General features: G+C 67.6%; 9 protein-coding genes across 9 annotated transcripts; 5 read left to right on the forward strand and 4 right to left on the reverse strand.

The window, feature by feature from the left end:
• Nucleotides 1-29: 29 nt before the first annotated feature.
• On the reverse strand, nucleotides 30-3,871 carry RHOBADRAFT_32754 (uncharacterized protein; the record flags this gene model as incomplete). Its single annotated transcript, XM_018413052.1, has 9 exons — nucleotides 30-425; nucleotides 501-850; nucleotides 954-1,097; nucleotides 1,180-2,055; nucleotides 2,138-2,299; nucleotides 2,378-2,522; nucleotides 2,611-2,944; nucleotides 3,014-3,095; nucleotides 3,166-3,871. 9 exons carry the CDS (start codon nucleotides 3,869-3,871, stop codon nucleotides 105-107), a joined length of 3,120 nt encoding a protein of 1,039 aa, XP_018274164.1. The 3' UTR covers nucleotides 30-104.
• A 681-nt stretch (nucleotides 3,872-4,552) lies between these two features.
• On the forward strand, nucleotides 4,553-6,447 carry RHOBADRAFT_23073 (uncharacterized protein; the record flags this gene model as incomplete). Its single annotated transcript, XM_018412589.1, has 9 exons — nucleotides 4,553-4,730; nucleotides 4,799-4,959; nucleotides 5,034-5,123; nucleotides 5,194-5,662; nucleotides 5,730-5,770; nucleotides 5,841-6,014; nucleotides 6,083-6,121; nucleotides 6,197-6,307; nucleotides 6,397-6,447. Coding segments are annotated over exons 1-9 (1,290 nt in total), but the record flags the coding sequence as incomplete, so codon positions are not given.
• Nucleotides 6,448-6,917: 470 nt separating this feature from the next.
• Nucleotides 6,918-8,692, reverse strand: RHOBADRAFT_23076 (uncharacterized protein). The gene is made up of 4 exons (XM_018412590.1): nucleotides 8,672-8,692; nucleotides 8,432-8,600; nucleotides 8,305-8,364; nucleotides 6,918-8,229 (listed from the first exon to the last, which is right to left on the reverse strand). Exons 1-4 carry the CDS (start codon nucleotides 8,685-8,687, stop codon nucleotides 6,981-6,983), a joined length of 1,494 nt encoding a protein of 497 aa, XP_018274166.1. The 5' UTR covers nucleotides 8,688-8,692; the 3' UTR covers nucleotides 6,918-6,980.
• Nucleotides 8,693-9,149: 457 nt separating this feature from the next.
• Nucleotides 9,150-11,839, forward strand: RHOBADRAFT_50627 (uncharacterized protein; the record flags this gene model as incomplete). Its single annotated transcript, XM_018415415.1, has 4 exons — nucleotides 9,150-9,179; nucleotides 9,255-9,618; nucleotides 9,697-10,783; nucleotides 10,852-11,839. 4 exons carry the CDS (start codon nucleotides 9,150-9,152, stop codon nucleotides 11,837-11,839), a joined length of 2,469 nt encoding a protein of 822 aa, XP_018274167.1.
• A 557-nt stretch (nucleotides 11,840-12,396) lies between these two features.
• Nucleotides 12,397-15,002, forward strand: RHOBADRAFT_40662 (uncharacterized protein; the record flags this gene model as incomplete). Its single annotated transcript, XM_018413745.1, has 13 exons — nucleotides 12,397-12,605; nucleotides 12,684-12,746; nucleotides 12,831-12,970; nucleotides 13,035-13,086; nucleotides 13,157-13,183; nucleotides 13,257-13,348; nucleotides 13,443-13,828; nucleotides 13,904-14,022; nucleotides 14,091-14,278; nucleotides 14,345-14,367; nucleotides 14,491-14,587; nucleotides 14,673-14,682; nucleotides 14,846-15,002. 13 exons carry the CDS (start codon nucleotides 12,397-12,399, stop codon nucleotides 15,000-15,002), a joined length of 1,563 nt encoding a protein of 520 aa, XP_018274168.1.
• Nucleotides 15,003-15,151: 149 nt separating this feature from the next.
• On the reverse strand, nucleotides 15,152-17,309 carry RHOBADRAFT_50629 (uncharacterized protein; the record flags this gene model as incomplete). The annotated part of the gene is made up of 8 exons (XM_018415416.1): nucleotides 15,152-15,308; nucleotides 15,415-15,789; nucleotides 15,856-15,926; nucleotides 15,993-16,242; nucleotides 16,310-16,387; nucleotides 16,469-16,528; nucleotides 16,596-17,049; nucleotides 17,140-17,309. 8 exons carry the CDS (start codon nucleotides 17,307-17,309, stop codon nucleotides 15,201-15,203), a joined length of 1,566 nt encoding a protein of 521 aa, XP_018274169.1. The 3' UTR covers nucleotides 15,152-15,200.
• Nucleotides 17,310-17,582: 273 nt separating this feature from the next.
• RHOBADRAFT_50630 (uncharacterized protein) lies at nucleotides 17,583-20,081 on the forward strand (the record flags this gene model as incomplete). The annotated part of the gene is made up of 6 exons (XM_018415417.1): nucleotides 17,583-17,632; nucleotides 17,705-18,483; nucleotides 18,548-18,989; nucleotides 19,051-19,511; nucleotides 19,593-19,824; nucleotides 19,925-20,081. The coding sequence occupies 6 exons, from the start codon at nucleotides 17,583-17,585 to the stop codon at nucleotides 20,079-20,081; spliced, it is 2,121 nt and encodes a 706-aa protein (XP_018274170.1).
• A 1,100-nt stretch (nucleotides 20,082-21,181) lies between these two features.
• Nucleotides 21,182-21,539, reverse strand: RHOBADRAFT_11235 (uncharacterized protein; the record flags this gene model as incomplete). Its single annotated transcript, XM_018412035.1, has 2 exons — nucleotides 21,182-21,246; nucleotides 21,311-21,539. Coding segments are annotated over 2 exons (294 nt in total), but the record flags the coding sequence as incomplete, so codon positions are not given.
• Nucleotides 21,540-24,846: 3,307 nt separating this feature from the next.
• On the forward strand, nucleotides 24,847-26,003 carry RHOBADRAFT_31078 (uncharacterized protein; the record flags this gene model as incomplete). Its single annotated transcript, XM_018412944.1, has 5 exons — nucleotides 24,847-25,202; nucleotides 25,487-25,514; nucleotides 25,582-25,596; nucleotides 25,762-25,920; nucleotides 25,989-26,003. The coding sequence occupies 5 exons, from the start codon at nucleotides 24,847-24,849 to the stop codon at nucleotides 26,001-26,003; spliced, it is 573 nt and encodes a 190-aa protein (XP_018274172.1).
• Nucleotides 26,004-26,290: the final 287 nt, after the last annotated feature.

The raw sequence follows: 26,290 nt of genomic DNA on the forward strand, positions 1-26,290 counted from the left end.
TCACCGACTCGCTGCAAGGGACGAGAGAGAACGAGAGAAGACTGGTTGCTTGCCCATGCGATGCCAAAAGATGCGAGTACGAGAGCCACAAGATGAGGGGAGCGCTAAACCACCTGCGCGTTGGTCCACGCCTCCTCGACGAGCGTCCTGCGCTCGTACCTCCTGCGCCACTCGTGCACGGCCATGCTGCACCCGCCGAGGAGGAGGAGGACGCCCAAGTCGCGCGCCGAGAGGGCCTGGGTCTGGAACACCGACTGGAGGAACGGGACGTAGACGAGCGACAGCTGGACGACAAACGACGTGCCAACGGCGAGGAGCAGCATGCTGTTGGTCTTGGTCGACGAGTTGCTGAACAAGAGCGGGACGTTGAGGCCGCGGTTCTGCAGCGCCGACGCGAGGTCGAGAAAGACGAACGACGTGAAGGTCTGCAAGGACGAGAGACCGTCAGGGAGTTGCACGAGAGGGATCGAGAAAGAGAGAGAGACAGAACGCGGGCGCACCATGGTCTGATCCCGGTGCAGGTCGGTACCGTCGCCAAGCTCGCGCGCGAGCACGAACAAGACGCCGCAGATGATGAGGCTCGCCGAGAACCCGACGCGGTACAGGAGCCTCTTCGTGAGGATGGGCGCGTTCTTGGGGCGTGGCGGACGCTTCATCGCCTCGCGGTCGACCGGGTCGACGCCGAGCGACTGCGAGGGCGGGCCGTCCATGATCACGTTGATGAAGAGGATCTGCATCGGGTTGAGCGGGTTCGGGAGCCCGAGCGCCGTCGACAGGGTGATGAGGGACAAGGCGGCGACGGCGGTCGACAGCTGGAAGCACAGGAAGTTCTGGATATTGACGAAGATGCCTGCGAAGGGAGGGGAAAGAGGGCCGCTCGTCAGGCTCGGCGGTGCAGGTGCATCTCGCGGCGAGCGAGAGAGAGAGAGAGAGAGAGAGAGCATGAGACGTACCCTTGCCCTCCTCGACCGCCGGGAGGAGCGTCGCAAAGTTGTCGTCGACGAGGATGACATCGGCCGCCTCCTTGGCGACGTCGGTCCCTCCTCGACCCATCGAGACGCCGATGTCGGCCATGCGCAACGCCGGCGCATCGTTGACTGCGCGAGAGGGAGAGAGAGGGTCAGTGAGGGTCGAGGAGGCGGGCAAGGAGGGGAAGGAGAGGAGAAGAAGGGGACGTACCTCCGTCGCCCGTCATCGCCACGACGGCGCCTCGGCTCTGGTACGCCTCGATAATGGCCATCTTGTGCCTCGGCGTCGTCCTCGCAAACACGGTGACGCCGCCGATCCGGTCGGCGAGCTGCCGCTGGCTCAACAGGTCGATCTCCTTGCCCGTCAGGACGCCCGCTCGACTGCCGCTCGCTCCTCCTCCCGACCCGCCCGTCGTCCGGATCCCGAGCTGTCGCGCGATCGCGACCGCCGTCGGCTCGCTGTCGCCCGTGATCATGACGACGTGGATCCCGCCCGACGACAGCTTCGAGATGGCGTCGGCGACGCCCGGCCGTGGCGGGTCCATCATGCCCTGGAACCCGGCGAACGTGAGCGCGTCCGGGTCGACGCCGTACGCCATCGAGACGACGCGGAGCCCGAGCGCCGACAGGTCGTGCGCCTTGGACGCGACGAGCTTGGCGACGCCCGGGTCGAGCGGCGCCGCCGTGCCGTCCATGCGCAGGTAGGTCCTGCAGCGCGCGAGGACAGGCTCGAGCGCGCCGCTGAGGTACGTCATGTCGGGCGTGCCGGCGGGCGCGTGCGAGAAGGCGCCCGAGACCGACTGCGACTTGGTGTCGGACGAGAAGGCGACCTCGGCCTTGCGCTGGAAGAACGGGCGCTGGTCGCTCAGGCCGACGGTCGCGAGCGCGTTCATCAGGGCGACCTCGGTCGCCTGGCCGTGGTACTTGCCCTTGTCCGAATGCGCGTGGTTGCACAAGTTGCCGACGAGGAAGACCTTGGACCGCGAGTCGTCCGGCGAGAGCATCGGCGGGATGTGGTCGAGGTCAAAGACGCCCTGGTCGAACGAGTAGGCCTTGGTGACCGTCATGACGTTGGTCGTGAGCGTGCCTGCGGGTCGAGAGCGCTGTCAGGGACGGTGCTCGAGAGAGGGCCGGCGAGGCGAGGGGTCCGAGCGGTCGTCTCGACGCACCCGTCTTGTCCGAGCAGATGACGCTCACGCTGCCGAGCGTCTCGACGCTCGGGAGCTTCTTGACGATGGCGCTGCGCTTCGACATGCGGAGGACGCCGAGGGCGAGCGTGACGGTGACGACGATGGGCAGGCCCTCGGGGATGGCGGCGACGGCGAGCGACACTGCGACGGGCCGGCTCGAGTCAGTTCATGCGTGCGAGGGCGCGTCGAGGGGGAAGGGAGTGAGAGAGAGGGACGAACCGCCGATGGTGAACATCTCGAGCCAGCTGCGCTTCTGCAGGACGCCGATGAGGCAGATGACGCCGATAACGCCGAACGAGATGGCCGACAACCGTTTGGCGAGCTCGTCCATGGCGATCTGGAGCGGCGTCTTCTTGTCGCCGACCTGCAGGGCGAGAGAGAGAGAGTCAGGGGCGAGGTCCGAGCGGCCACAGATGACGACGACGAGGGGGAGAGAGAGCGCTTCGACGCACCTCCTGCATCATGCTGAACACGACGCCAAACTCGCTCTGGACACCGGTCCCGACAACGACGCCCTCGCCCCTGCCGCTGCGGACGAGCGTGCCCATGAAGGCGACGTTGCTGCGCTCGGCGATGGGCAAGCCGCCGACGCCGACGCCGTGCTCGGTGATGGCGTCCGTCTGCTTGCGCGCCGGCTTGGTCTCGCCCGTCAGGGCCGACTCGTCGATCTCGAGGCCGTGGGCCTGCGTGAGGCGGATGTCGGCCGGGATGCGATCGCCCGTGTGGAACGTGACGAGGTCGCCCGGGACGAGAAAGTTGGCGAGCTGCGTCGTCTTGCGGCCGTTGCTGCGTGTCATGTGGAGGTGTCAGTTGACGTTGGACAAGAGAGGGAGAGAAAGGAGGGCGAGGACGCACCGGATGAGGTGGCAGTAGTGCGGAACGAGCTTGTTGAGCGCCTCGAGCGACTTTTCCGAGCGCTGCTCTTGGACGAAACCGACTGCGACGTACAGGGCGAGTCAGGGACCGTGATAGAGGGCGCGAGAGAGAGGGGGAGAGAGAGGACGGACCCGTGACGACGATGACGATGGCGGCCAGGATGCTCGCCGCGTCGTCGTAGTTGCCGACGACGACGCTCACGGCGGCGCTCGCGAGCAAGAGGAGGATCAAGGGGTCCTCGTAGAACTTGCCGAGGAACTTCTTCCACGTGGGCTCCTTTGCCTCGACCTCGAACTCGTTGGGGCCCGACAGCTCGCGGATGGCGGGCACCTTGTTGGCGTCGAGGCCGGCCGAGGACGAGGTGGCGAGGGCCGACAGGGTCTGGGCGATGCTCTGGGTTGCAAAGTGGGCCGACGGGGTCAGGGGCGACGTCGTGTGGGCGAACGGGTGGTGCGAGTGGCCGCCGGGCCCGGTGCTGCCGTGGGTCGCGGGCGGGTAGTAGGCTGCGCCGCCGAGGTAGTCGCGGTCGCGGTCGCGGTCGTGGGACGAGGTGCTGGCGGTGGGCGGGACGGGGTCATGCTGGTGGAAGCGGGCCTGGACGTGGTGCTTGAGGTCGCCGAGGGCGCCCTGGGCGGCGGTGGTGGTAAAGTCGACGATCGAGTCTGGCTCGTGTCGCCTGAGCTGAGTCGAGTAGGCAAAGTGGTCGTCGGCGGGGAGGGGAGCTGGCGACGCGGTGCGGGACGCGGAGGGCGAGGTGGTCGACGAGGGCGAGAGCGGGTCGCGGTCGACTTGGTGCGGCAGCAGGTGCGAGTAGGCCGTCTTGAGGTCCGAGGGCATGACTCGCGCTGCCCCTGGTGGGGACGGGGGGCTCGGTAGAGGAGGAGAGACGACAGCGAGCAGACGAGCAGTGGAGACGAGGCGGCCGATCAACCTGGTTGCGGCCCTCGTGCTCCCAAGGTCCTCGGTGCTACCAGCGACACGGCCACCTGCCTCGCTAGAGCCATGCTGCGCCGCGCACCTTGCTCCCTCGTGCGGCCGCTCGCCCGCCGCCCTCCTCCTCCCCACCAACTCCAACGACGGCTCATCGCCAACAACGCCGTCGCGCCCCAGATCGGCTACCAGAACAACCAGCTCGACCTCTCGGGCGAGATCCGCGACGAGCAGCAGGAGCGGCAGCAGCAGCACGGCGGCACCGGCGGCGGCAAACCCCCAGGAGGAGGAGGAGGAGGAGACGGCGGCAGCGCAGCGTGGCAGAGCGCAATCGCAACAGGCGGAGGTACGTCTCCTCTCTCGTTCCTCGGGGCGCAGGTGCAGCCGCACTCGGTAGCTCGTGCCGGACCAATTCGCTCACCTCGCACCTACCTCGTCCAGGCATCGTTCTCGTCGCCGCAGCCGGCCTCTTCTACCACTACTGGTCCGTCCCTGTCCCTCTTTCTCGCCTCATCAGGTCCAAGGAGCCCTGTGGCCCCGCGACAGCTCCGTCGACCCGCTCACTGACGCCCTCTCCCGCCTCGCAGGTACAAGTGGGAGGTTTTGCGCAAGATGGAGCGCGCGTTCAGCAAGGGCTACGACCCGGTCCTCGAGCTCGCCCAAGCCGCAGCACGAGAGTCGGACGGGTCCGTCAAGCGCGGTCGCGTCCGTCGCAAGGAGCAGGACTACCTCGACAAGGTCATCAACGGCGAGATCTCGGGCGAGTGTGCGTCCACCTCTCTCTCCCTCTCCCTCTTCCTCTCGCTTGATCCTCACTCTCTTGCGCACACGCAGACCTCCTCCTCATGGGCCCCAAGGGCGTCGGCAAGACGAGCATGCTCCTCGACGCCATGATCGCCAACGAAGCCGACGGCTGCGCCATGCTCGAGGCCCACGAGGACCCCGAGGTGGTCCGCCTGCGCCTCGGCAAGGCCATCGACTTCGAGTACAACGAGGTGCGCCGCACGTCCGCTCTGCCCCACTGTCCTCGAGACGGGAACCTGACGAGCGCTTTGACCCCGTCCTGCAGGACTCGTTCGCCGGGCTGTTCCAGCGTCGCGACCCGAGGGAGGCTGGCCCTATCCTCGACATCGAGCGCGCTCTCGCAAAACTCGAAAAGGTGCGCCCCAATCGTCTCTCTCCCTCGAGCTCTGCACGGTCGACGAGCCTGACCTCGCTCTCGCACCCAGGTCGCCATCCGCTTCCGCCGCAAGCGCGGCCGTCCGCTGTGCCTCATCCTCCAGAACAGCCACTTTATCCACGACGACGAGGACGGCCACGCGCTCCTGCACATGCTCCAGCAGCGCGCCGAGGCGTGGTCGCAAGCCGGCGTCGTCACCATGATCTTCCTGTCGGACAACTTTCACACGTACGCGCACCTCAAGCGCAACGCGACGCGCATGCACGTCCTGTCGATCCGCGACCTCACGCCGCACGAGACGCACACGTTCCTCGAGGGCACCCACGCCCGCCTGTACCCGGACCAGCCGCCCGTCACCAAGCAGCAGACGCTGCGCGTGTGGGACCTCATCGGCGGCCGGCTCAACTACCTCGCCAAGGTCGTCAAGCGCGACGACATGGAGGAGGCGGCGCAGGCGCTCGTCGATGAGGAGAAGGAGTGGCTCCACTCGAAGCTCGGCTTGATTCCCGATCACGACGGTGCGTCCACAACTTTCCCTCCTCTCTCCTCACTGATCCAGTCACTGACTTATCTGCCCTCTCACAGACGACGTCATGGACGAGCAGAAGATGAGCAGCTGCTCTTTCGTGCGTCCCTCTCTCTCCCGCACGGACCCTCCTTCACCCGGATCCCTGACTCCCTCTCCCGCTCGCGCAGCTTCTCTTCCAAGAGTTTGCCCGCCTCGCCGAGGAGTCGAGCAAGTTCCTCGTCCAGGGCGTGCAGGACGTCGAGGAGCCCAACAGCGACGAGGAGAAGCGCAGCGCGATCGAGCTCGACTTGCTCAACGTGCTCCCGGACGAGCTCGACCCCAAGGTCACGTACCGCCAGGCGGTGCGTCTCTCGTCTCTCTCCTTCTTGAGTCGTCTGAGCGGTACTGACGACGATTGCCGAGGATACAGCGCGAGATCATGACCCGGCCCGACTACATCGTCGACCTCGTGCGTCCCCTCCTTCCCTCCTCTGCCCTTTCCCTTCTCCCTCTTCGCTCGACTGACCGTCTCGACGCTCTGCAGGACTCGTGGCACGTCATCAACGTCGACCGGTACCACAACGTGCGGCCGGACAGCCGCCTCATGCTGAGCGCCTTCAAGGCGGTCGCCGCCGAGAAAGACTTTCAGGAGAAGGTGCGCCTCGCCGTCCTCTTCCTCTCTCTGCCTCTCGCTCGCCTGCAGCAGACCTGACTAACCCGGCTCGCCCGTCCTCGCACCCGCAGCTCGACAACGTGCGCGACCGGGTCGACTTTATCGAGGCGCTGCACCGCACTGTACGTCCTCTTTCCCTCTCTCTCCTCTCCAAATATCAAGAGAACGACACTCTGACCTCGTCGCCTCCCATCGACAGCGCGAGCTCACGGTCAAGACGGGCGAGGGCGACCTCGGCGGGTTCCTGCGTCTGCGGATCGGCAACCTCGGGCCCGAGCACGAGAAGCGCGAGGACGACGACGATGACGACGACGACGATGGTCCTGACGACGGCGGCGATGCGCGAGGTGCGTCGGGCGGCGCAGAGGAGGAGAGCGACGGCGGGGCGCTCGAGGAGAAGCGGGCGGCGCTGCGAGGGGCGAGGGACAAGCTCGTCGAGCAGCACCTCGTCTGAGGCGCTCGAGACGAGTGCCATGTACGACTCGAGGAGTACACCAGACTGTATCACTTGCATCGTGGACGCTTTGCGACCGCGCTTTCTGGCTCTCGGACCCACTCGCGTTCTCTCTCAAGAGGGAAACGGAGAACGAGAGGAAAGATGCTGGTGCGATGTTGAATGCGTGCAGGAGAACGAGTGCGCTCTGCGTCTCCCTCTCTACCACCTCGTGATGTCCTTGTCGTCGCCCTCGGCCTCGCCGAACAGGCTCGCCTTCTTGACCTCGAACCCCTTGTCGCCCTCGCCCTCGCCCGGCTGCACGAGCGGCTCGCCCTCGTAGATGTCCGGCAGGCGCGCGTGGAGCCACTGGAGGACGTGCTCGTTGATCTGCTCAAACTCGAGCAGGAACCCGTCGTGGCCGTCGGGCGAGTCGACGACGACGAGGTCGGCGTCGGGGAGCGCCGCCGCGAGCTCGCGCTGCTCGGTGAGGGTGAACAGGCCGTCGGTCGAGATGGCGATGACGAGCGCGCCTCGAGGGACGGCCGAAAGAGGGGTCGGCGAGGAAGGGCGGTCGCGGCCGACGTCGTGCGCGTCCATCTTGCGCGTGAGGTGGATGTAGCAGTTGGCGTCGAACCGCGAGACGAACTTGTCGCCCTGGTAGCGCAGGTATGACTGGGCCGAGAAGATGGGCGGTGCCGAGGGAGGAGGGAGAGGGTCGCCGTTGGGCGTCAGGGGGAGGTCCTTGTTGCTCGACGACAGGGGCGGCGACGCCGGTCGAGACGCGCCGGCGAACGGCTGGTGCCCGTCGTTGTGGACCGCCTCGGCTCGCTCGGCGGCCGTTCGGGGCAGGCCGAGCGAGTCCGTCACCTTGCCGCGCCCGAGCGCCGCACCCATCTTCTTCTTGGCCGCCCCTCCTCCTCCTCGTGCCGACTCGCTGTCCGAGTCGACCTCCTTGCGCCCGAACCGGCTCTCGAACGAGTCGCGCGAGCGGTACGTCAAGAGCGCGGCCATGCGCGCCGCCGACAGGCCGCGCTTTGGGCCCTCGCCGTCGGGCGCGTACCAGCCCGACTGGTAGTCCGGGTCCGAGTAGATCGACTGGCGCTGCGCCTCGCCCCACGAGATGCCCCACGCGCTGTGTCGCGCCGAGGTGGCGATCGGGCAGATGTTGCGGATGTAGCCCGGCGGCGACGTGAGGGGCCACTCGAGGACGGCCATGCCGCCCATGGACCCGCCGATGACGGCGGCGACGGTCGACACGCCGAGGTGGTCGAGGAGGAGCTTGTGCAGGCGCACATCGTCGCGCACGGTCGTGCGAGGGAACTCGGGCCCCCACCACCCGCCGTCGTCGCGAGCCGGGTTGACGGTGACGGGCGACGCAGTGCCGTACGGCGAACCCATGACGTTGGCGCAGAAGATGAAGTACCGAGTCGGGTCGAACGCGTGCGACTGGCCGAGCAGCGGGCCCCACCTGCGTCGCGAGAGAGGGACAGAGTCAGCGAGCGTCGGCGGGCGGAGGGGACGAGAGGGAGAGTGGGGGCCGAACCAGTCCTCGACGTCGCTGCTGCCGGTCAGGGCGTGGCAGATGACCATGACGTTGTCCTTGCTGTAGGTTGCACGAGTCAATTTGGCCGGCAGAGTGCGCGGACGAGGCGAGGACAGGGTCGACGGACCTGTCGTTCAGCTTGCCCCAGGTGCGGAAGCCGACAGGGACATTTTCGAGGGTGACGCCGCTCTCGAGGGTGAACGAGTCGACGGTGGCGATGCTCTGCGAGGGAATCAGGCGCGCGTAGCGGTTGTTGGCCGTCGTCGGCGGCACTTGGCCCGGCGACGAGATGCGGACTGGGCGAGGGAGGGCAAGGGAGGGTAAGGTCTCGGTTCGGCTGGGAGAGGGTGCTGTGGATAGAGCACACCGACAGGTGCAGCCATGTAGCTGCTCAGAGTCGAGGCGAGTGGTGCAGAGGCGGGTGAAGTCAACCCGAGCGAGCCGCCGGAGAGATGTCGACATCGCCCGCCGGCTCGTCTCTCTCCCCTCCTTTGCGCTTCTAATGGCCAGCGACGCAGGCGGTAGGTCTATCGGACCGAGTTCGCCCAAGGCGCGGGCCGCACCAGTTGCTGGCGCGGTGCGTCCTCGCGCGCTCCTCGAGCGAGTTCCGGCTCGACTTGCTCGAGTGCACGATGCGTTCGGCGGCCGTGCAGTCGCAGCTAGAGCGAGTGCAGAGGTGCTGCTCTCGCGCGAGGAAAGGTGAACCGCTTCTGCTCGCACCTCGTCCGCTCGACCCTCGTCGTCGCGCCCACCTCGCGCTCGCGCTTCCTTTCTTCTCTCTCGACCTCAGCTTGCCGCTCTGCTCCCGCGCTTGCTCGACCCGGGCACTCGACAGCCTGTCCGCCATGCCGCGACCCACTTCAGCAGAGCTCCTCGTGCGTCCCGTCTCCTCTCCCCCTCGACCACCAGCCGAGCGCGACGAGCTCACCCCCCTCGCCCCCTCGTCGCAGACCTTCCAGCTCGAACACGCCGCAGCCGACAAAGCTGGCCGCACCTCGCCGCTCCCCATGTCGGCACCGCCCTCGTCCTCGTTCGTCCCGACGCCCAAGTTCGCCTCGGCCGACTCGTCCAACCCGTCGACGCCCGCCACGCCCTGGCTCGACGACTTTGCCGGCGAGTGGCGGCCCGAGCACCGTCGTGAGGGGCACACGGTCGGGAGCGGCGAGGTGCGGGGCAAGCTGCAGAGCCGCGGCGGCACCAAGACGGCGCAGGACGAGGACGATGCCGACGACACCGACGACCTCGAGGACGAGCTCAACGACTTTGGCTTCGGCGCTCCCAGACGTCGCAAGGAGAAGAATGAATCGCTGCTCGGTGCGTCCCGTCTCGCACGTTCGGCGGGAGCGGTGGCAGCGAGGCGCCAGCTCACCCTTCCTCGCCTCCCTCCCGCAGACATCCTCAACTCGGACCCGCCCGGCTGGATGCAGCAGGCCCCCGAGCCGACACCCATCGAGCCCGAGCCGCTCGCGCAGCCGAAGCGCAGCGCGACCCTGTCCAAGTTCCGCGCTCGCTTCGGGTCGACCGGTCCAGCGCCCGCCGTCCCCGTCAACGACTCGCTCGTCGGCCTCTCGACCCTGCGCACCAGTCGCTCCGCCAGTAACCTCCTCACGTCCCTGCGCGGCCGCCTCGGTAGCGGCGTCAACCGCTCCCGCGACGACTTCCACGACCCGTCGAGCCTGCCGGCCAGTGCGTCGCAGTCGAGCCTGCCGTACGTGACCGAGAACGGCGTGTCGGCCAACCTCGCGCGTCCCGATCACCAACCTGTTCGGCCGCAGCCGGCGAGAAAGCTCGCCGCCAAGGAGGCGGCGGCGTCGTCGAGCGCGTCGACCCGGGACCTCGCCGACTTCCTGCGCTCGAGCGGGCCTCCTCCAGCGCCGTACGCCGAGTTCGGCAGCCTTCCGCATCAACCATCGTCCCTGTCGCTCGGCGCCAAGCCTCGCTCGACCCTCCACAAGCAGCGCCCGTCGTTCTCGAAGAGGTCGGCGGACACGGCCGCCTCGTCCGACGCGGGCAGCCTCGACACGAGCGGCGGCGGCACGGCCATCCTCAAGGCGGCCATGGTCAAGCTCGGCTCGGGCGGGCGCCGCGCGAGCGTCACGCCGCTCGCCAAGATGGGCGCGCCGCCGGGCGACGGCGACGCTCGGGCGCACCGCTCGGGCTCGAGCTCGAGCGACGGCACGGGCAGCGGGACGATCCGCGTCGACGACGAGCTCGTCATCGGCATGTTCGGCACCCGCGAGCCGCACGAGGCGATGGCCGCCGCGCCGGCCTCGGCAGAAGCGCACCGTGGTCGGGCGAGCGCAGACGCTGCGAGCGTCATGGGCATCGCCGAGTTCGTCTCGACGGACGAGGAGCGGCGAGACGAGCAGGAGCGTGCGAGGCTGCCGGTCGAGACGAGGGCGGGCGACCTGGCGGAGCGAGCGGCGGCCGGGCTGCGCAGGGGCCCGTCGCAGAGGTCGAGCTTGTCCGTCGGGCACTTGTGCGTCCCCTCACCTCTCTACTCTTCTCTCGAGGCCACCAGGGACTGACTCTCGCCTCCTTGCACAGCTCGCCGCCTCGCTCGTCGACGCCGCAGCGCATCGCCCGCAAGCCGGTCCCGGCGTCGATCCCGCCCATCGAGGAGCTTCTCTCTGCGCCCTCGCCGCCGCGTCCCTCGTCGTCCGTCAAGCCGTCCTCTACGGGCTCGAGCACGACGAGCCGAACGCGCCACGACTCGGCGCCGCTCGCGCTCGACGACGACCCGCAGCCCGGCGACGCGCACCTCGAGCACCCCTACTCGTTCCAGACGCTCGCTCCCATCTCGCCCATCTCGCCCCTCACCCCCTCGACCGTCTACGCCACTCCTCCTGTCACCCCGACGCCCAATGCCCTCGACGACCCGTCCCTCGCGCACGGCCGCACCCGCACCCAAACCCGTACCCGCACGTCCGACTCGGCCCTGTCGCTCTCGGCGGCGCAGTCAGAGCGTGCGTCAGTCATCGCCGCAGCCACGGCGTGCCCGCCGTCGCCGGCACCGCAGACGCCTCTGCCGGCGACGCCGGGCGAGCGCAGCCGCGAGCCGTCGAGGGCGTCGTCGTCGCCGTCGCTCTCGGTCGTCGACGGCCGGCGCGAGCATCGTCCACCGGCCATCACGGTCGGCTCGGTGCCCCCCAAGTCGCCCGACTCGCTCCTCGGCCTGCCGCTTTCGGCCGACGTCGTCGTACACGGGCTCGCCGACGGGCGCACGGACCGCGACGGCGCCGGCGCGCTCTTGTCGGCTCTCGCCGAGCTTCGTGCGTGTCTTCGAGCAACGAGCACGATGCCGGGCACACTCGGCGACGTCGAGCACGCTCGTGACGGCGACGAGCTCGCACGGGCCGTCGTCCCCGTCCTGCGCGACATGGGCGAGCAGATGCGGCGCGGCGCCCAGCTGGTGGAGGCGGTTCTCGCCCAGCTTGAGGGCGTTCAGCGGGCAGTCAGGACGGGCGAGGAGGGCGATGGCGAGCTGGCGAAGGCGGCTGAGGCGGTCTTGGTCGGCATCGAGGGCCCGGCGTAGACGGGTCCAAGGCGGGCTGTCTCTCGCGGGGCGACGCCGCAAGGACTGTATTCTCGTTCCTGCACTTCTACGCCTCGCCGCACGCCAACTGAGAGGCTTCCAGCTCGCCGGTTCGAGGTTGTCGGGAGGCGGCCTGTGCGTGTTCCGGCCAACCTCGAACCTCGGCGATGATCCAGCTCGATGCGGGCGACGGTGAGTGATACGGTGCTCGTGGCTATCGTCGAAAGCGAGCACCAGGGAGCGCGCAATTGTGACAAGGGTCGATGCTCGCCGCCCGCCTCGGCCAGTCAGTGTCATCAAGTTGACCTTGCGTCGATCGCCTCGCTCCTCCTCTCGCCTCTTCACCGCTCTCACCGCCGTCGCACCAGCTGCGCGGCTTCATCCACGGCGCATCCGTCTGCACAGCGCCTCGAGCCACCGCCTCTGCGCACCTCGCCGCCCGTCCAACCGCTTCCCCACCTCTCCCCGATCCTCATCAACTCGAGGTTCACCCGCCTCGTCAGCACACTCGAGCGCCACCAGCGCCACTCGACACAGCACTACACTCGCACCGCAAGATGCCCAAGCAGCAGCAGCCCAAGAAGCGCGTCCTCGTCGTCGGAGCCGGCGCCGCCGGCATGGCTTGCGCAGAGCAGCTCTCGCACCACCCGGACAAGTTTGACGTGACTGTCATCGAGGCGCAGGACTACTGCGGTGGTCAGGCGTTCTCGATCCCGATCGACGAGAAGAAGCACGGCGCGCCGTTTCTTAACCAGGGCGTCCAAGGGTGAGTCCGCCTCTTTCCTCCCGCCGACCGTTCCACGGAGGTATCCGGTCCCTGACGCTCGACTCGATGCGCTCGCAGTGGGTCGCACATCTACCACCACACGTTCCACATGTTCAAGCAGCGCGGCGTCGAGGCCAAGCCGTGCGTCCCCCTCCCCTCTCCTCCCTTCTTCCCACGAGCCACGAGCGAGCAAACGGCTGACCCTCCCTCCTTCCCGACCCGCAGAGTCGACCTTTCTGTCTCGTTCGGCAAGGGCGAGCACTTCTGGACCAACTGCTTCCCGACCAAGCTCGTCGACAAGCACGCCAAGGAGATCAAGCGCTTCAAGCGCGCCGTCAAGATCATGCGCTGGTTCGAGCTCATCTGTGCGTGCCTCTCGTCGTCGTTCGCGTGTCACACGAGGTCCTGACGAGCCGTACGTGCCCGCAGTCGCCCTGATCCCGATCAAGATCTCGCTCAAGATGTTCTTCTTCTCGGACGAGTGCGCTCTCTACTTTGCTCGAGGCGTTGCGACCCGGGTGCGCAGATACTGACACGTCTCGCACCCGCAGGTTCATCAACTACATGATCTACCCGAGGTGAGTCGCCCGTCCCCTAGCCCTCGTCGCCTTGCGAGGAGCAAGCTCGTTAACTCCTCTCTCGCGCACACAGTCTCGCCCTCTTCCTCGGTACCGGTAACGCCACGCCCGACCTCCCGACCATCATGCTCGAGCGCCTGTACACCTCCCCGACCTACGGCATGTGTGCGTCACCGCCATCTCTGCTCCACGCCGAGAGCGTGCACGGCCCTCTCTTTGCCGGCCAAGTGACTGACTCAGGCTCTCCCCCTCCTTGCAGGGTACCCGGTCGACGACAAGAGCCTGTCGAGCAACATGCCGCCTATGGTCGTCTTCCCCGAGGAGACCAAGTTCTACACCGACTGGCAGCACGCCCTCGAGGAGCGCGGCGTCAAGGTCCGGCTCAACACCGAGGTGACGGCCGTCACGGAGCGCACGTCCAAGCTCGTCAAGGTGACGACCCGAGGCCGTCGCCCCCAGCCCGACCACCACAACCCGAACGGCGCCGACCAGGACCTGCCCGAGCACGAGGAGCAGTACGACGAGCTCGTCCTGTGCGTCCTCGCCGACACGGCCAAAAAGCTTCTCGGCAACAAGGCGCGCTGGATCGAGAAGAAGGTGCTCGGCGTCCCCAAGTGGTCCGACGACGTGACCTACACGCACAACGTGCGTCCCTGCTCTCGGTCCTCGACTCCTCCCTCGAGCCCCGGCCCTGATGCTCCTCTCGTGAACCGCCTGCAGGACGTCGAGTACATGCGCAAGTGGTACCAGGTCGACTTCCCGCCCGAGACGGCCGTCAAGACGCTCGGCGACCGCGACGAGTCGAAGCGGTACGAGGCCGGCAAGAAGGACTTCAGCCCGTGCGCCTCTTGTCGCCCTCACTCTTCTCTCAGGCCCTCACTGACAGTCTCTTTCCGACGTCTCGCAGTATGTACCTCATCAAGCAGAACCCGGGCGACGAGCGCAAGCTCGAAATGTGCTTCGACTGCAGCGCGTTCCAATACCAGCTCAAGGAGCAGAACAAGCCGTTCGACGACCACGTGTTCCAGACCATCTTCCTCAACAAGAAGCACGAGCACCTGTGGAGCCACAAGGAGATCAGGGAGGACAAGATCAGTGCGTCGCCGTCGTCCCCGTCGACCTTCTCGAGTCGAAATTGACCTTTCTTTCCTCGTCGTGCAGTCCGCATCGACTGGTGGCACCAGGTGCGTCTTCGTCCTTCCGCCTTCGGCGTCTCCTCCCATCTCCTCGAGCCGACAGCGAGCCAGACTGACCTTTTCCCTCCCGTCCCTCCCTCCCACGCTCGCCCTCGTCTCGTCGCCTTGCAGCTCTGCCACGGCTGGACCCACTACCTCGGCTGCGTCCCGTGGATGTGGCTCCTTCAGGGCAAGAAGCGCGTCCGTTACGCGGCGGCGTGGACTCTCGGTCCGTCTTCTCCTCCTCGCCGTCCCTCCCTCGGACTCGGCAATGTCTGACCTCGTCTCGCGCCGTTTGCCCTCTCCCTCTGCAGTCAACGCCCAGTGCGTCCTAGCTTTCTCTCTCTCCCTCATCGAGCCCGTACACGGACTGACCCTTCCCTCCCTCGTCCCTCCTCCTTTCCCTTTCCCCTCTCCTTCCCTCCTCTTCCACCCTGTCCCGCCCTCTCCCTCGTCGCCTCGCCGCTCCCTTACTCTCCCCTCGCAGCGAGCTCGCCGTCGTGTCGGGCATGGCCGCCGCCTACTCGCTCGGCGCGTCGTACCCCGAGGAGCTCGAGGAGGACGACTTTGCGCTCCTGTGCTTCCGGCTGTACCTCCTCCTCGACCACAAGACGTGGTACAAGAAGGGCAGCCACCGCGACTGAGCGCCCGCGTTGAGGCGGACGGGCGAGGTGGCGACGGGCGAGAGGAGGAGGAGGACCGAGCGGCGACTGTAGCGACCCTTTCTCGCAGCACTTTCCTTGTATCTAATCTCTATTTCTCTCTCTCTCTTTCTCTCTCTACGACCGAGTGTGCCTTTGCGAGAGTCTCGTCGTTGCAGCGAGCCCTCGGCAAAGCGCGTGTCACCGGCCCATAAAGATCGAGACGCGCCCACCGAGACCCTCGCCCGTGCCCGCGAGGAGCTCTCGCACCTCGCGCTGCGCCGTGCGGTCGTGCCAGGCGGACGAGAGCTGTGTGTGGCGGCGAGAGGCACGTCAGGACTGGCGCGAGGAGGGACGGCGAGGAGTGGGAGGGAGGAAGGAGAGGGACCAGAAGAGAAGAGAGAGAGGGACGCACGAGAAGCGGGACGAGAGAGCGCCGCTCGAGGACGAGGGTCGACAGGAGAAGGTCCTTTGGGAGCTCGAGCGGGTCGAGGCACCCTGGCGGTGGCGGCGAGGGGAACGCGACGTCGTCGTCGTCGCCCGACGCCTCGTCCTCGTCCTCCTCGCTCGAGCCCGAGCCCGAGGCCGAGCCCGAGTGGGCCGCATCGCGAGCGCCGGCAGTCGCGTCGGGCGCAGGTGAAAGTACAGGCGCAGCCGCCGACGTCGAGGCGGTCGCTGCCGGGACGGGCTCGAGCGCGCTCGGCGGGACTGGGCCCGAAAAGGACGTGACGCGCGCGCCCGAGTCGAGGTAGGGCTTGCACTGCGCGAACGGGACGTAGGCGTTTGCGTCCTGTGGAACGAGAGAGTGTCAGGAGGAACAGACTGGGCAAGAGAGGGCGGGGAAGAGGGGACGCACAGGGTCGAGCAGGAACGAGGGCTGGTAGTCGGCCTTGTACCGCATCTTGGCGCACGTGTGGATGTAGAAGCCTGCAGGGAGGACTCGAGGTCAGTTCTCGGCGGGCAGAAGAGGGCTAAAGAGCGAGCAGGGCGCACCCATCATGTACCTCCCCTCGCCCGTCTCCCACGCGCCCGCCCGGTCCATTTCCCTCGCGAGCTGCGCTTCCCTAAGGGCCGATATCTTGCCCAGGCTCATGGCCGCATAGTCCGGGTCCCACACAAAGTAGACGGACGACACGGCGCGCGGCAAGAGGTCGAGGACGGCGAACGCGATGAGGTGGCCGTCGAGGCGGTACAGGGCGTGGTGCGAGCCGTACGAGTGGTTGGGCGAGCTTGTCGGCTCGATCTGTGAGTGTAGATAGTGTCAGACGGTGGTCGATTGGGGTGGAAGAGTGAGGAAGGAGGAGACGCACGTCGAGAGGCGTATCGCAGAGAAACCGTCGAAAGCCCTTGGCCGACACCTTGGACGCAGGCTCGCCGTGCACCTCCATCTGCGTCACGAGGGTCGAAGTATAAGTACGCTTGTTCTGCTTGAGCGGGACGAAAGGCGCGAGGAGAACCGGCCGACGCACCTGGTACCGCTTGAAGAGGGCGTACTTCTCGTCGGTGAAGCTCGCCGGCTCGACGATGTACTGCTCGGCGGCGATATCAGAGCCAGTTCTCGAGCACGAAGGAAAGAGGGAGAAAAAGCGGGCGCACCTCGAAGCGGTGCTTGAACGGCTGGTCGGCCGGGCTGCGCTCCCAGTCACCGGCGTGCACGAGGTCGCCCCAGTCGGCCGCCGCGCCCTGCTGCGCCGCCTTGCCCTTGCCCTTGTCCTGCTTCTTGACGACGACGGGCGGCTCGTCGTGCATGACGGCGTCGCTGTCGGCCGCTGCGCCCGCTCCTGCTCCTGCTCCTGCCGCCGGCGCCGACCGAGGAGGTCCCCACCCGACCTGGCCCTCGCGCTCGCCCGTGCGGACAAAGGCGGCAAAGCGCTGGAGGACCTGGCGCTGGCTGCGCGAGGGCTTGAACGCGTGCGGGTCGAGGAGGATGGTGTACTGCGGGCAGCAGGTGCGCGCGAGGTCGGGTTTGTAGAGGTAGGCGCCGCTCCTGCGCCAGCCGCGGTCGAGGAGGTGCTTGTACGAGTTGGCGCTGAGGGTGTGGGCCCAGCAGCTGTTGCGCAAGGGGGCAGGAAAGGTGAGCCGGACGTTGCGGGCGGGGCCAAGAAGGGCGGGGAGAGAGAGGGGGAGGGGAGGGGCGCACCCGTACGAGCGGCTGGATTTTTTGCGCGAGCGTTGGCCCTTGACTTCAGAGCAGTAGCCACACTGGCTGGCCGAGTAGCCGAGGGGCTGGAGGAAGGACAGCGGCTCTTGGTGGTGGTCGTCGGTGGACGACTCGCCCGACTCGGTGACGGACGACGCCGAGGGCGGCATGGCGAGGGCGGTGGTCGAGGGTGCTGGTTCAAGCTTGGCCTGCTCGTCAGAGTCGGCGGCTGACTCTGGAGCGGCGTGAGGGGGCGAGAGAGCGGTGGAGAGTCGATCGTCGAATTGGCCGAGGCTCGTCTGTCGGCTCTCCCACCGTGCTCTGAGCACCTGCTGCACTGCCGAGCCCACGAGTCCGCTCTTCCACCAGACCAGCACCGACCGCCCTGCTCACTGCGCACCGCGGCGACGAGCGCGAGTCGCCGCCGACGCCTCTCGTCCAACATGGTCTCGCGCGGTCAGCGTCAAGGCGAGCAGCTGTACAGGGCCAACTTGTGCGCAAAGCCTCTTCCTTACGAGCGACTGTCCAAGCCCGCCCCCGCGCTGACCTCCCCCGTGCGACACAGCCGTCACCACCAGTTCCTCCCCACCGACGACTCGTCGTCCGTCGTCGCCGACTCGCAGTCGCCCGAACCCTCAGCCTACTTCCCAACACCCACGTTCCATCCTCGTGCCCCCATCTATGACGACGGCCCGCCCGCCCACCCGAGGCCGCCCGCCTCGAGGTCCCTCGTCCCCGACTCGCTCGCCGCCTCGCCCTCGCGCCACACCCGCTCGCGCTCCCCCTCGGCCGTCGACCTCGACGAGCGCAGAGCCTTCAAGCAGGAGCTGCTCGACGACCACATGCCCGACGACGTCATGGCCGACGACGAGCGCCGCGCCGTGTACCGCTCGCGCGTCAACGACGAGCGCCGGCGGCCCGGGCGGCGCAGGGAGCGTGCGCCGTCGTACGAGCGCGCCGTCAAGGCCGAGCTCGACGTCGCCGGCATGGGCGCAGCACGGCGAGGGCACGTCGAGGGCGAGGAGGAAGGGCCCATGCTCCCTCCCGGCGGCGCTCGCCTGCCGACCGTCCTGCGCAACAAGCGCCCTGCGCCTGCCCGCTCGTCATCGCCGTCGTCGACCTCGGGCGCGAGCGACGACTCGGATGACGGCATCACAACGCCTCGTTCCGGCACGAGCTCCCTCTTCCGCCCCGAGGAGGACGACGAGCACGGCGACGACAGCGACGGCACGCCGTCCGGGCCACGCCCGTCCGCGCGCAGGGCAGTCGAACGAGGAGGCGTCGTCAAGAGCAAGAAGAAGCGCAAGGAGAAGAAGCGCACAAAGGCCGACCGCGAGCGCGACAGTGCGTCCCGCCTCTCTCTTCCTCCTCCTCGCCGGTCCGTCCTGATCCTCTGTGCGCACTGCAGCCCTCAACTTCCTCGACAGCCTCGACCCGCCCCAAGGTCCCGTCTTTCGCCCCCTCGGCGTCAAGCAGCGCCTCATCAACCGGGCCGCCGAGTCGACCGCCGCGCTCCCGCCGCAAGCTCGAGTCGAACGCGTCGAGATCGAGCCGCGCAGCCCGTCGCCGCCGCAGGAGGACCACGAGGGCGTGCTCGTCGGCGCGGGCGACGTCGGGCCGGGCGCAGCATGGCCGCCTGGCGGCGAGCGCTCGGGCCCCTCGCCAGCTGGCTCGCCGGCCGGCTCGCTGCCGGACTATGACGAGGAGGAGGACGGGCCCGAGGTGCCGCTCGTCTCGATCGAGGACCCGGTCCTGCTCGAGGAGCAGGGTTACTTCCGTCGGCCGACCGAGGAGGGAGCGATCCGGCGGTGGGTCGTCATGCTCGAGCGCGAGAAGCGCCCTCTTCCTCCGTGCGTCGCGCCTCTCTCTTCCTCTCATCCCTACCTCGGTCTCACTCTCTCTTTGCTACAGGCTGTACGACCACGCCCTCCTCTCGTCCGATCTCGCCTACCTGCGCACGCTCCCCCTGCGCCTCCCTCCCGCCCTCTCTCCCTCTCCTCCCGCACCCTCTCTCGCCCTCCCCTGCGCCCTCCCTCTCCTGCGCACCCGACCCTCGCCCGAGACGTGCGCCGCCCTGTGGGCCGATCTGCGCTCGCCGACGCACGCGGCGCAGCACGCACGCGCAGACTGCGACGCTGAGCCGCCGAGCGGGAGGGGTTGCCGCTGCCCGGTGTGGGTGCCGCCGTCGCCGGGAGGGACGCGTGAATGGGCCGTCGAGCGGGCGAGGGCTGGGAGGGAGGAGGGAGCGAGCGTCGAGGGGCTCGTTGAGGTCGCGAGGAGGGTGTTTGACCTGGACGCGGAGCGCGACTTGTCGGCGCACGAGATGGACCTCGTCGGCCTCGTCTACGAGCACAACTGGCTCTGGTACACTCGTGCGTCTTCTACCTCCTTCTCTGCGCCAGTCGAGGCGCGTCGACTGACCTTCTCGCCTCGCCCTCCTCCCACCGCCACAGAGCTCCTCGACCTCTCCCGCATCGCCACCCACTCGCGCCATCTCGCCTCGCCCCAGCTCATCGCCGACCTTGCGTCACACCTCACCTACACGCGCGGGCAGCACGCCGTCGAGCGCGGGCTCGCGCACCGGCGGCTCGAGGAGGACCGTGCGAGGGCGAGGGAGGAGGGCAGGATCGCGGATCGGGCGCTCATGCAGGAGACGGAGCTCGCCGAGCACAAGGCGAGGGACGAGTGCGTCCCATCTCCCTCTTTGCCTCTCTCTCTCGGCGTACCTCTCGAGGCGCGCGAACTGACCTCGTCTCCTTTTCGACCCCGTTTCCTCTCTCTGCAGGGAGCACCGCCTCGCCGACCTCCTCTCCCGGCTCGAGGTGACGCTCGACGAGCAGGTGGGCGGTCGGGCGGCAGCGGTGAGAGATGGGCAGGAGGGCGATCGCGCCGGCGCGACGCAAGAGTGGGTCGAGCGGCGTGGCTGGACCGGCAGGGAGTAGCTCCAGGGGCCTGGTAGCCCGTGTTACGCTCTTCTGCAATGTCTTTGGACGCTCGAGATGGCTGAGAAGCGCTTGAGAGACGAGGCGAGCAGAGCAGAGCGGCCGAGAGTCGAGCTGGAGCAGCTCGGGAAGGTCGACCTTTTCGGGTGGAAAGCGGCAAGTCGTGGTCGGTTCATGCTCGCGCAATGGGCGCGTACGAGGTGCCTGGTGGCCCTCGCTCTGTACTGATAGCAGCAATGGGCCTGGCTGAGCATGAGGGCGCAGGCAGCGGGATATTTCGACTCGACCTGGCCTGCAGAGAGGCAAGCGCCGCTTTTTTTGCTGCGAACACGTCTCCAGGGTCACTCTGATCGCTCTGAGGCTCTCGGACACGCGTCGAATAAGTCCAAGAGGCCCTGAGAAGCCCGCTCGGGCGGCGATTTTGATCTGGACGGGCGTCGGCGCCAACTACGTTCTCCCGCCTCGCGCATGCTGCTGAGCCCTAGCCGGCTCTAGAGCGCTCGCGCTATCGAGTTGAGGGCCTACGGCGAGAGCCGAGCGCTGCGAGGGTCGCGGCGAGGCAGGAGAGCGGGTGGCAGAGTCGGACGACGGAGGGCAGGCAGATCGAGATTCAGAAGAACGCATGGCGCCCACGAGAGCGTTCTCTCGCTTTACGAAGCTCTCCTCTCGATGATAGTGCAAGACGCTCTCGAAGAACAAAGAACCTCGGAGCGCTGAAGAGGAAAGTCAAGGCTGGACGCCTGGTTTCAATCTGAGCGGCCGACTAGCGGCCAGCTCGAGGGAGGGAGTGACAAGTGCCCGTCTAGGGTCTAGAAACAAAGAGAGAGAGAGGAAGGTGTACGTCAAGGAGGTCGTGAAGGGGGATACAGCCCGGGAGGGAGGGGAAGGCGAAAAGGAGGGAGAGAGGGGGATCAAGCTACAGGGTCTGTTGCGGCGCGCGCCACTGGAGGCTGCGACGGCCGAGGTTGCGAGGTGCGAGAGACGAGGAGGGGAAGGAACGACGGAAAGAGGAGAGGGGAAGAGGAAACGACGAGGGACGACCGAAGAGAACCTTGAGGACCCGGGAAACGCGAGGGGAAAGAGGGAGAGCGCTAGAGCGCTCACGAGGAGAAGCTCCACTTGATAGGAAGCACGCCGGTGTCGTACGAGCCGATGGCGCCGAAAGCTGGAGGGAGGAGAAGAGTCAGGATCGGGTTTGGGAAGGTCGAGGACGAGGAAGGGGGACGCACCACCGGTCGACAGGTCGAGCGAGCCGTACGAGCAGCCCGGGCACGTGTCGGCGACGGTAGCCGACATGGTCTTGCCGTTGGCCGTGTTGGTGACGACGACCTTGCGGCCGCACCAGCCCGAGTTCATCTGGGCGGCGTTGACGGCGACGACGTAGTCCGAGTCCGACGCGTAGTTGCCGCACGAGCCCGCAGCGCCGCCCTGCGAGTAGAAGGTCGCCTGGCCCGAGTAGGTGCCCGCGTTGGACGACGACGCCTGCTGGACCTGCTTGGTGGCCTGCGCCTGGGTCGTGGTCGCCTTGGGGGCCTGGTAGGTGGTCGTGGTCGTCTTGGGCGCGTACGAGGTGGTCGACGGCGCCTTGTAGGCCTCGGTGGTGGTGGTGGCTGTGAGGAAACAAGAGATGTCAGTTTGGGAAGGCCAATCGGGGAGGTGGGGGGGAGCGCGAGACGCACGCTTAGCCGAGGTGGCGGCCTTCTGGGTCGACGAGGGAGCAACCGACGACGACGAAGGAGCCTGCTGCTGCTGCTGAGCGGCCGACGAGGACGAGGGAGCGGCGTACGAGGTCGACGAAGGAGCCGATGACGAGCCCGACGCGAGCGCCTTCTTGGCCTCGGCGGTCTCGGTCTCGTTGGCGAAGCGCCAGTCGACGAACTCTGCAGGTTGGGAGAGGCGCAGGTCAGTGACTGCAACTCGAAAGAGATAAGAGGAGAGGCGAGGGTGAGGGCGACGCACTGAGCTCCGAGTCGGTGCCGTTGAGGGCGTTCCAGGTGCCCTGCGAGAGCGAGAGCGTCTCGTTGCTGGTCGAGGCGTCGGCCACGAGGGCCGTGACCGTGTTGTTCTGGCGCGGGTCGACGACGACGACGAACTTGCCGCAGTACGCCGAGACCGACGAGAGGTCCTGGTAGAACTCGTTCGGGAGGCCGACGACGACGTCGGCGTCCTTGTTGTACCAGCCGCAGGCGCCGGCGTTGCCGTTCATCTCGTACGAGACAACCGAGGCGTTGTACTGGGTCGCGTTCGGGGTCGAGAGAGACGCCTCGACGGTCGCGAGCTGGGGAAGGGGAATGCCCTGGACGGCCGAGAAGCCGGCGAGGGCGGCGAGGGCGAAGGTCGAGGCGATCATCTTGAGGCGACGGGCGGAGGGAAAGGACCGGGGAAGACGAGGGAGGCGGGCGAGAGAGCGTCGAAGAGATGGAGAAGAGAAGAGCAACGAGGAGCTCGCGGCGGCGGCTTTGAACGGCGCAGCATGGGCGCACGCACGCAGAGCGAGGCCAGCACCCTGGACACGTCGAGCTGGGGACCGTCCTCCGCGAGGGCGGAGAGGGTGAGGCCTTTCTCGAGCCGGTCGGCGACTGAGAAAACGGGGACTCAGCGCGCAGCCGGGGTCGCCTCTTCCCCGCGCGACAGATCGCCCGCCTTCCTTTTTCCTCTGCGCTCACCCTGATCGAACTTGCAGCTCCACGCGATCACTCGCTTTGTCGGCGACATCTCCGACGGTGCCCCCCGTCGCTCCAGCCGGCTCCACCTTTTTCGAGGGTGGCCGCGCTCGCAACGGAGCTGCGAGCAGCTCGTTCTTCCCTCGCGAGAGCTTCCGCGCGTGCCCAGCACGAGGTCTTCGTCCGCAGTGCCGCGCTCTCGCAGTGCCGCTTTCGAGAGAAGCCCTGTCCTCGCGTCTGCGGACGAAAGGAGGGCGAGCGGTCGTGAGGCGGCTCTCCTGTCGCGACGGACCTCGCATCGCGACGGACGAGCGCGCGCGTCAATTGCAAAGTGCTCTCCTGTCTTGCGAAGAACCCTCGGCTCGCCCGCACAAAGAGAGCGTCGGCGACGCGCGAGAGGCGATGCCGTCGGCGCTTCGGCCGGGCCCGAGCGCTCCCCGACCCACCCTCTCTCTCCCTCGCGCTCGGTCGCAACGGACGCACCTCTCGCATGAAGCGACCCTCGCCTCTTTTCAAACGCATGGGTCCTCCAAGCTGAGCCGGTCTTTGCTGGAGCGGGTCGGAAGCGGTCAACTTGCTGTTCCCAGCGCTCGAGCGGTCCGTGTTGCGAGCCGCCTTCCTCTTTCCGCTCGTCCTTTCCGAGGCCCGTGCCGATTCGTCGCTGCTTTCGCACAAAGCGAGAGTCCAACGCTGTACGAGAGCGGCCTCGAGAAATGCAGTGCGGCTTCATGCAAGTGGGATCGGCGAGTCGGTCGAGGAGAGAATCCCTCCGCGAGCTATTTCGACCTGACGCACTCGTCGCTCTCGGTCGGCAGATGCAGCGAGAGAGCGTTCTCGATGCGCTCTGTACGATGGGGGGGGGTCGCGAGATGAAGCCGAGGGCAGCGGTACGAGGTCGAAGGGGAACGACCCGGCGAGGGAGTGTGATGGGGGTGCGAGCGTCTCTCTAGCCTGGCACTGCCCGACAGCGTCGTCTTCGATGCGCGATGGGCGATGCGACCCAGGGACCTTGACGAGAGAAAGCCGAGCAGGGGCGTGCAGCTGAGTCGGCGAGGCACAGCGAGCGTCGAGGTCCGGGCGAGAGAAGGCTGCTCGCGTTGGTCGCAGTCGATCTCCTCGCCCTGCGTCGGTCGTGCGACGGTGTACAGGGGCAGCCCTCAGTCCGGCTCGCCGACCGCGAGCAAGGTTGCGGCACCGAGAGCGCCTCGTACCGACGAGAACTGGTAGAGAGCAAGCGCGAGCGCGAGAGCAAGTGTAGCTGCGGGCCCGTGCGATCGACTCGTGCCGGCCCGCACGCCCACAGTAGCCGGCGACTGAGCGACGACGATTCGACCGCCTCGACCGGCATGAACAGCGAGCTGGCGAGGGCGGGACAGCAGGATGGCGAGGGAGCCGGGCTCGCGCACCTGGCGCAATACCGCGAGCGTCCACGCTCGAGCAGGCATGTCCTCGACAGCAGCCAAGAAGCGGGCATGGCGGAGCTGCACGCCGGTTCGAGACGCGCGGCTTGCTGCAGCAGCCCTCGCGTAGCAGGAGGAGCGCCGACCGGAAACAGCGCAGCCGCTCGACGTGCGAGGCCGTGTGCGAGGGTGCGAAGTGGCACAAGTACGGTGTGCGCTGCTCGAGAGCACAAGAGCGCACCAGTCGAGGGTGCGGGGATGTCGAGGGTGGCCGAGAGCTGGGTGTCGACTGGACGAGCTGGCAGGGTCACGAGGACGACGTCGACGGCGAGTCGTGGGGGCGAGACGAGTCACTGAGTGGGTGCGAGTGCTCTAGCTGGCAGCTGTGTCGGGTCGACTCGAGCGAACGTGTGTCGAGAGTGGCGAGCGAGAGGCGAGAGCTTGACGAGCAGCTTGGTCTCGGTCGCGAGGAGGAGAGCCTCCCCCTTCCCTTCGTCTCTTCGCCCCCCGACTAGGTGAGCACCTGCTGCCTACCCAGACTCTCCCTGGACCCCGACAGCTGACCTTTAGCCCCGTCCACCCGCCCCCCAACGTCCCCGTGCCGCCCCTGGCCCCCTCTCCGCCGTCGACTTTTGCGCACGCCAACCCTCGCCCTCGCGCTCGCCCTCCCTCGCATTCTCGCTCCCTGTCCGCCAGGCCGCCATGTCCAACCTCCGTTCCCAGAAGCGCCTTGCCGCGTCCGTCTTCGGCGTCGGCAAGCGCAAGATCTACCTCGACCCGGCCCACATCTCTGAGATCGGCAACGCCAACTCGAGGCAGAACATCCGCCGCCTCAAGAAGGACGGCTACATCATCGTCAAGCCCCAGGTCGTCCACTCGCGCGCCCGCACCCGCGAGCACGACCTCGCCAAGGCCAAGGGCCGCCACACCGGCGCCGGTAAGCGCAAGGGTACCGCCGAGGCCCGCATGCCGACCAAGGTCCTCTGGATGAGGCGCCAGCGCGTCCTTCGCCGCCTCCTCCGCAAGTACCGCGAGGCCGGCAAGATCAACCGCCACCTGTGAGTCGCCGTCGCCGTCTCGACTCGACCCTCGACCCTCGACCCTTCGACCTCGACTCGCCGTGCGCCGGCTCACGAGCTCGGCGCGCCGCACGTCCCCGAGTGCGCAGCAGGAGCGCGATGGACATGGAGATGGAGCGGCAGCCGTGCGGGACCCGGGCGTCGGGCGCCGAGCGGCGCAGGTGGAGCGGGCGGCAGACGGGTGGGACGAGCATGGACTGGGCCGGCGCCACGACGACGAGACCGTTACTGACGGACGACTCGTCCCTTGCGTGCGCCTACAGCTACCACGAGCTCTACATGAAGGCCAAGGTGCGTCCCGACCGTTCTCTCTCCTCGCGAGCTCGAGCTCTCGTCCTGACCTTCCTCTCGCGCACAGGGTAACGTCTTCAAGGTCCGTCTCGACTCTCCCGGTGTGTCCCGATATCGTGCGGGACGGTGTACTGACTGTTGCTCGCGTTGATGTGGGGCTTTCGGGTCTACAGAACAAGGTGCGCCCCCTCTCTCCCTCCCTCCTCCCCGAGCAGGCCGTCCTGACCATGCTCCTCGCCTCCTGCAGCGCGTTCTCATGGACCACATCCACAAGGCCAAGGCCGAGTCGAACCGCACCAAGGTTCTCGCCGACCAGGCCGAGGCTCGCCGCGTCCGCAACAAGGCCGCTCGCGAGCGCCGTGCGGAGCGTGTTGCCGAGAAGCGTGCCGGCATCGTCGCCGTCGAGGTGCGTCCCACTGTCTCTCTTTCTCTCGGCTCTCTCGGCGGTCGCGGCGGGCAGCGCGTGTTCCTCAGTCGAGCCAGACCTGACCTTGTCCTCCCTCGTCCCCTTTCCCTCGCTCGCAGGCGGAGGCCGAGACCAAGGAGTAGATCCTCCTTCTCACTCTGTAACGGGGGCAATCTTCTGGGACACGAACATGTTCGGGGCGAGCTGCGTGTGCGCGAGTCGGTGCGAGAGGTCCAAGCGAGAGCAGAGAGTAACGCGAGCGAGCCGAGCTTCGTCTGCCTGCGCTTCTGCTTCCCCGACAGAGTGTCATCCCTCGCGCTTCCTCTCGCGTCACGATGCGCAAGCTGCTCGTCGTCGCCGGCCGCGAGCT

This window comes from Rhodotorula graminis, assembly GCF_001329695.1.
Source record: "Rhodotorula graminis WP1 unplaced genomic scaffold RHOBAscaffold_1, whole genome shotgun sequence".
Lineage (NCBI taxonomy): Eukaryota > Fungi > Basidiomycota > Microbotryomycetes > Sporidiobolales > Sporidiobolaceae > Rhodotorula > Rhodotorula graminis.

Coding starts and splice junctions, on each gene's coding strand:
- RHOBADRAFT_23076 (XM_018412590.1), bottom strand. Junction 8,365..8,431: donor TGGGGCAAGCTGAACGACAG/GTCCGTCGACCC, acceptor TGCAACCTACAG/CAAGGACAACGTCATGGTCA. Junction 8,230..8,304: donor AGCAGCGACGTCGAGGACTG/GTTCGGCCCCCA, acceptor CTCGCGACGCAG/GTGGGGCCCGCTGCTCGGCC.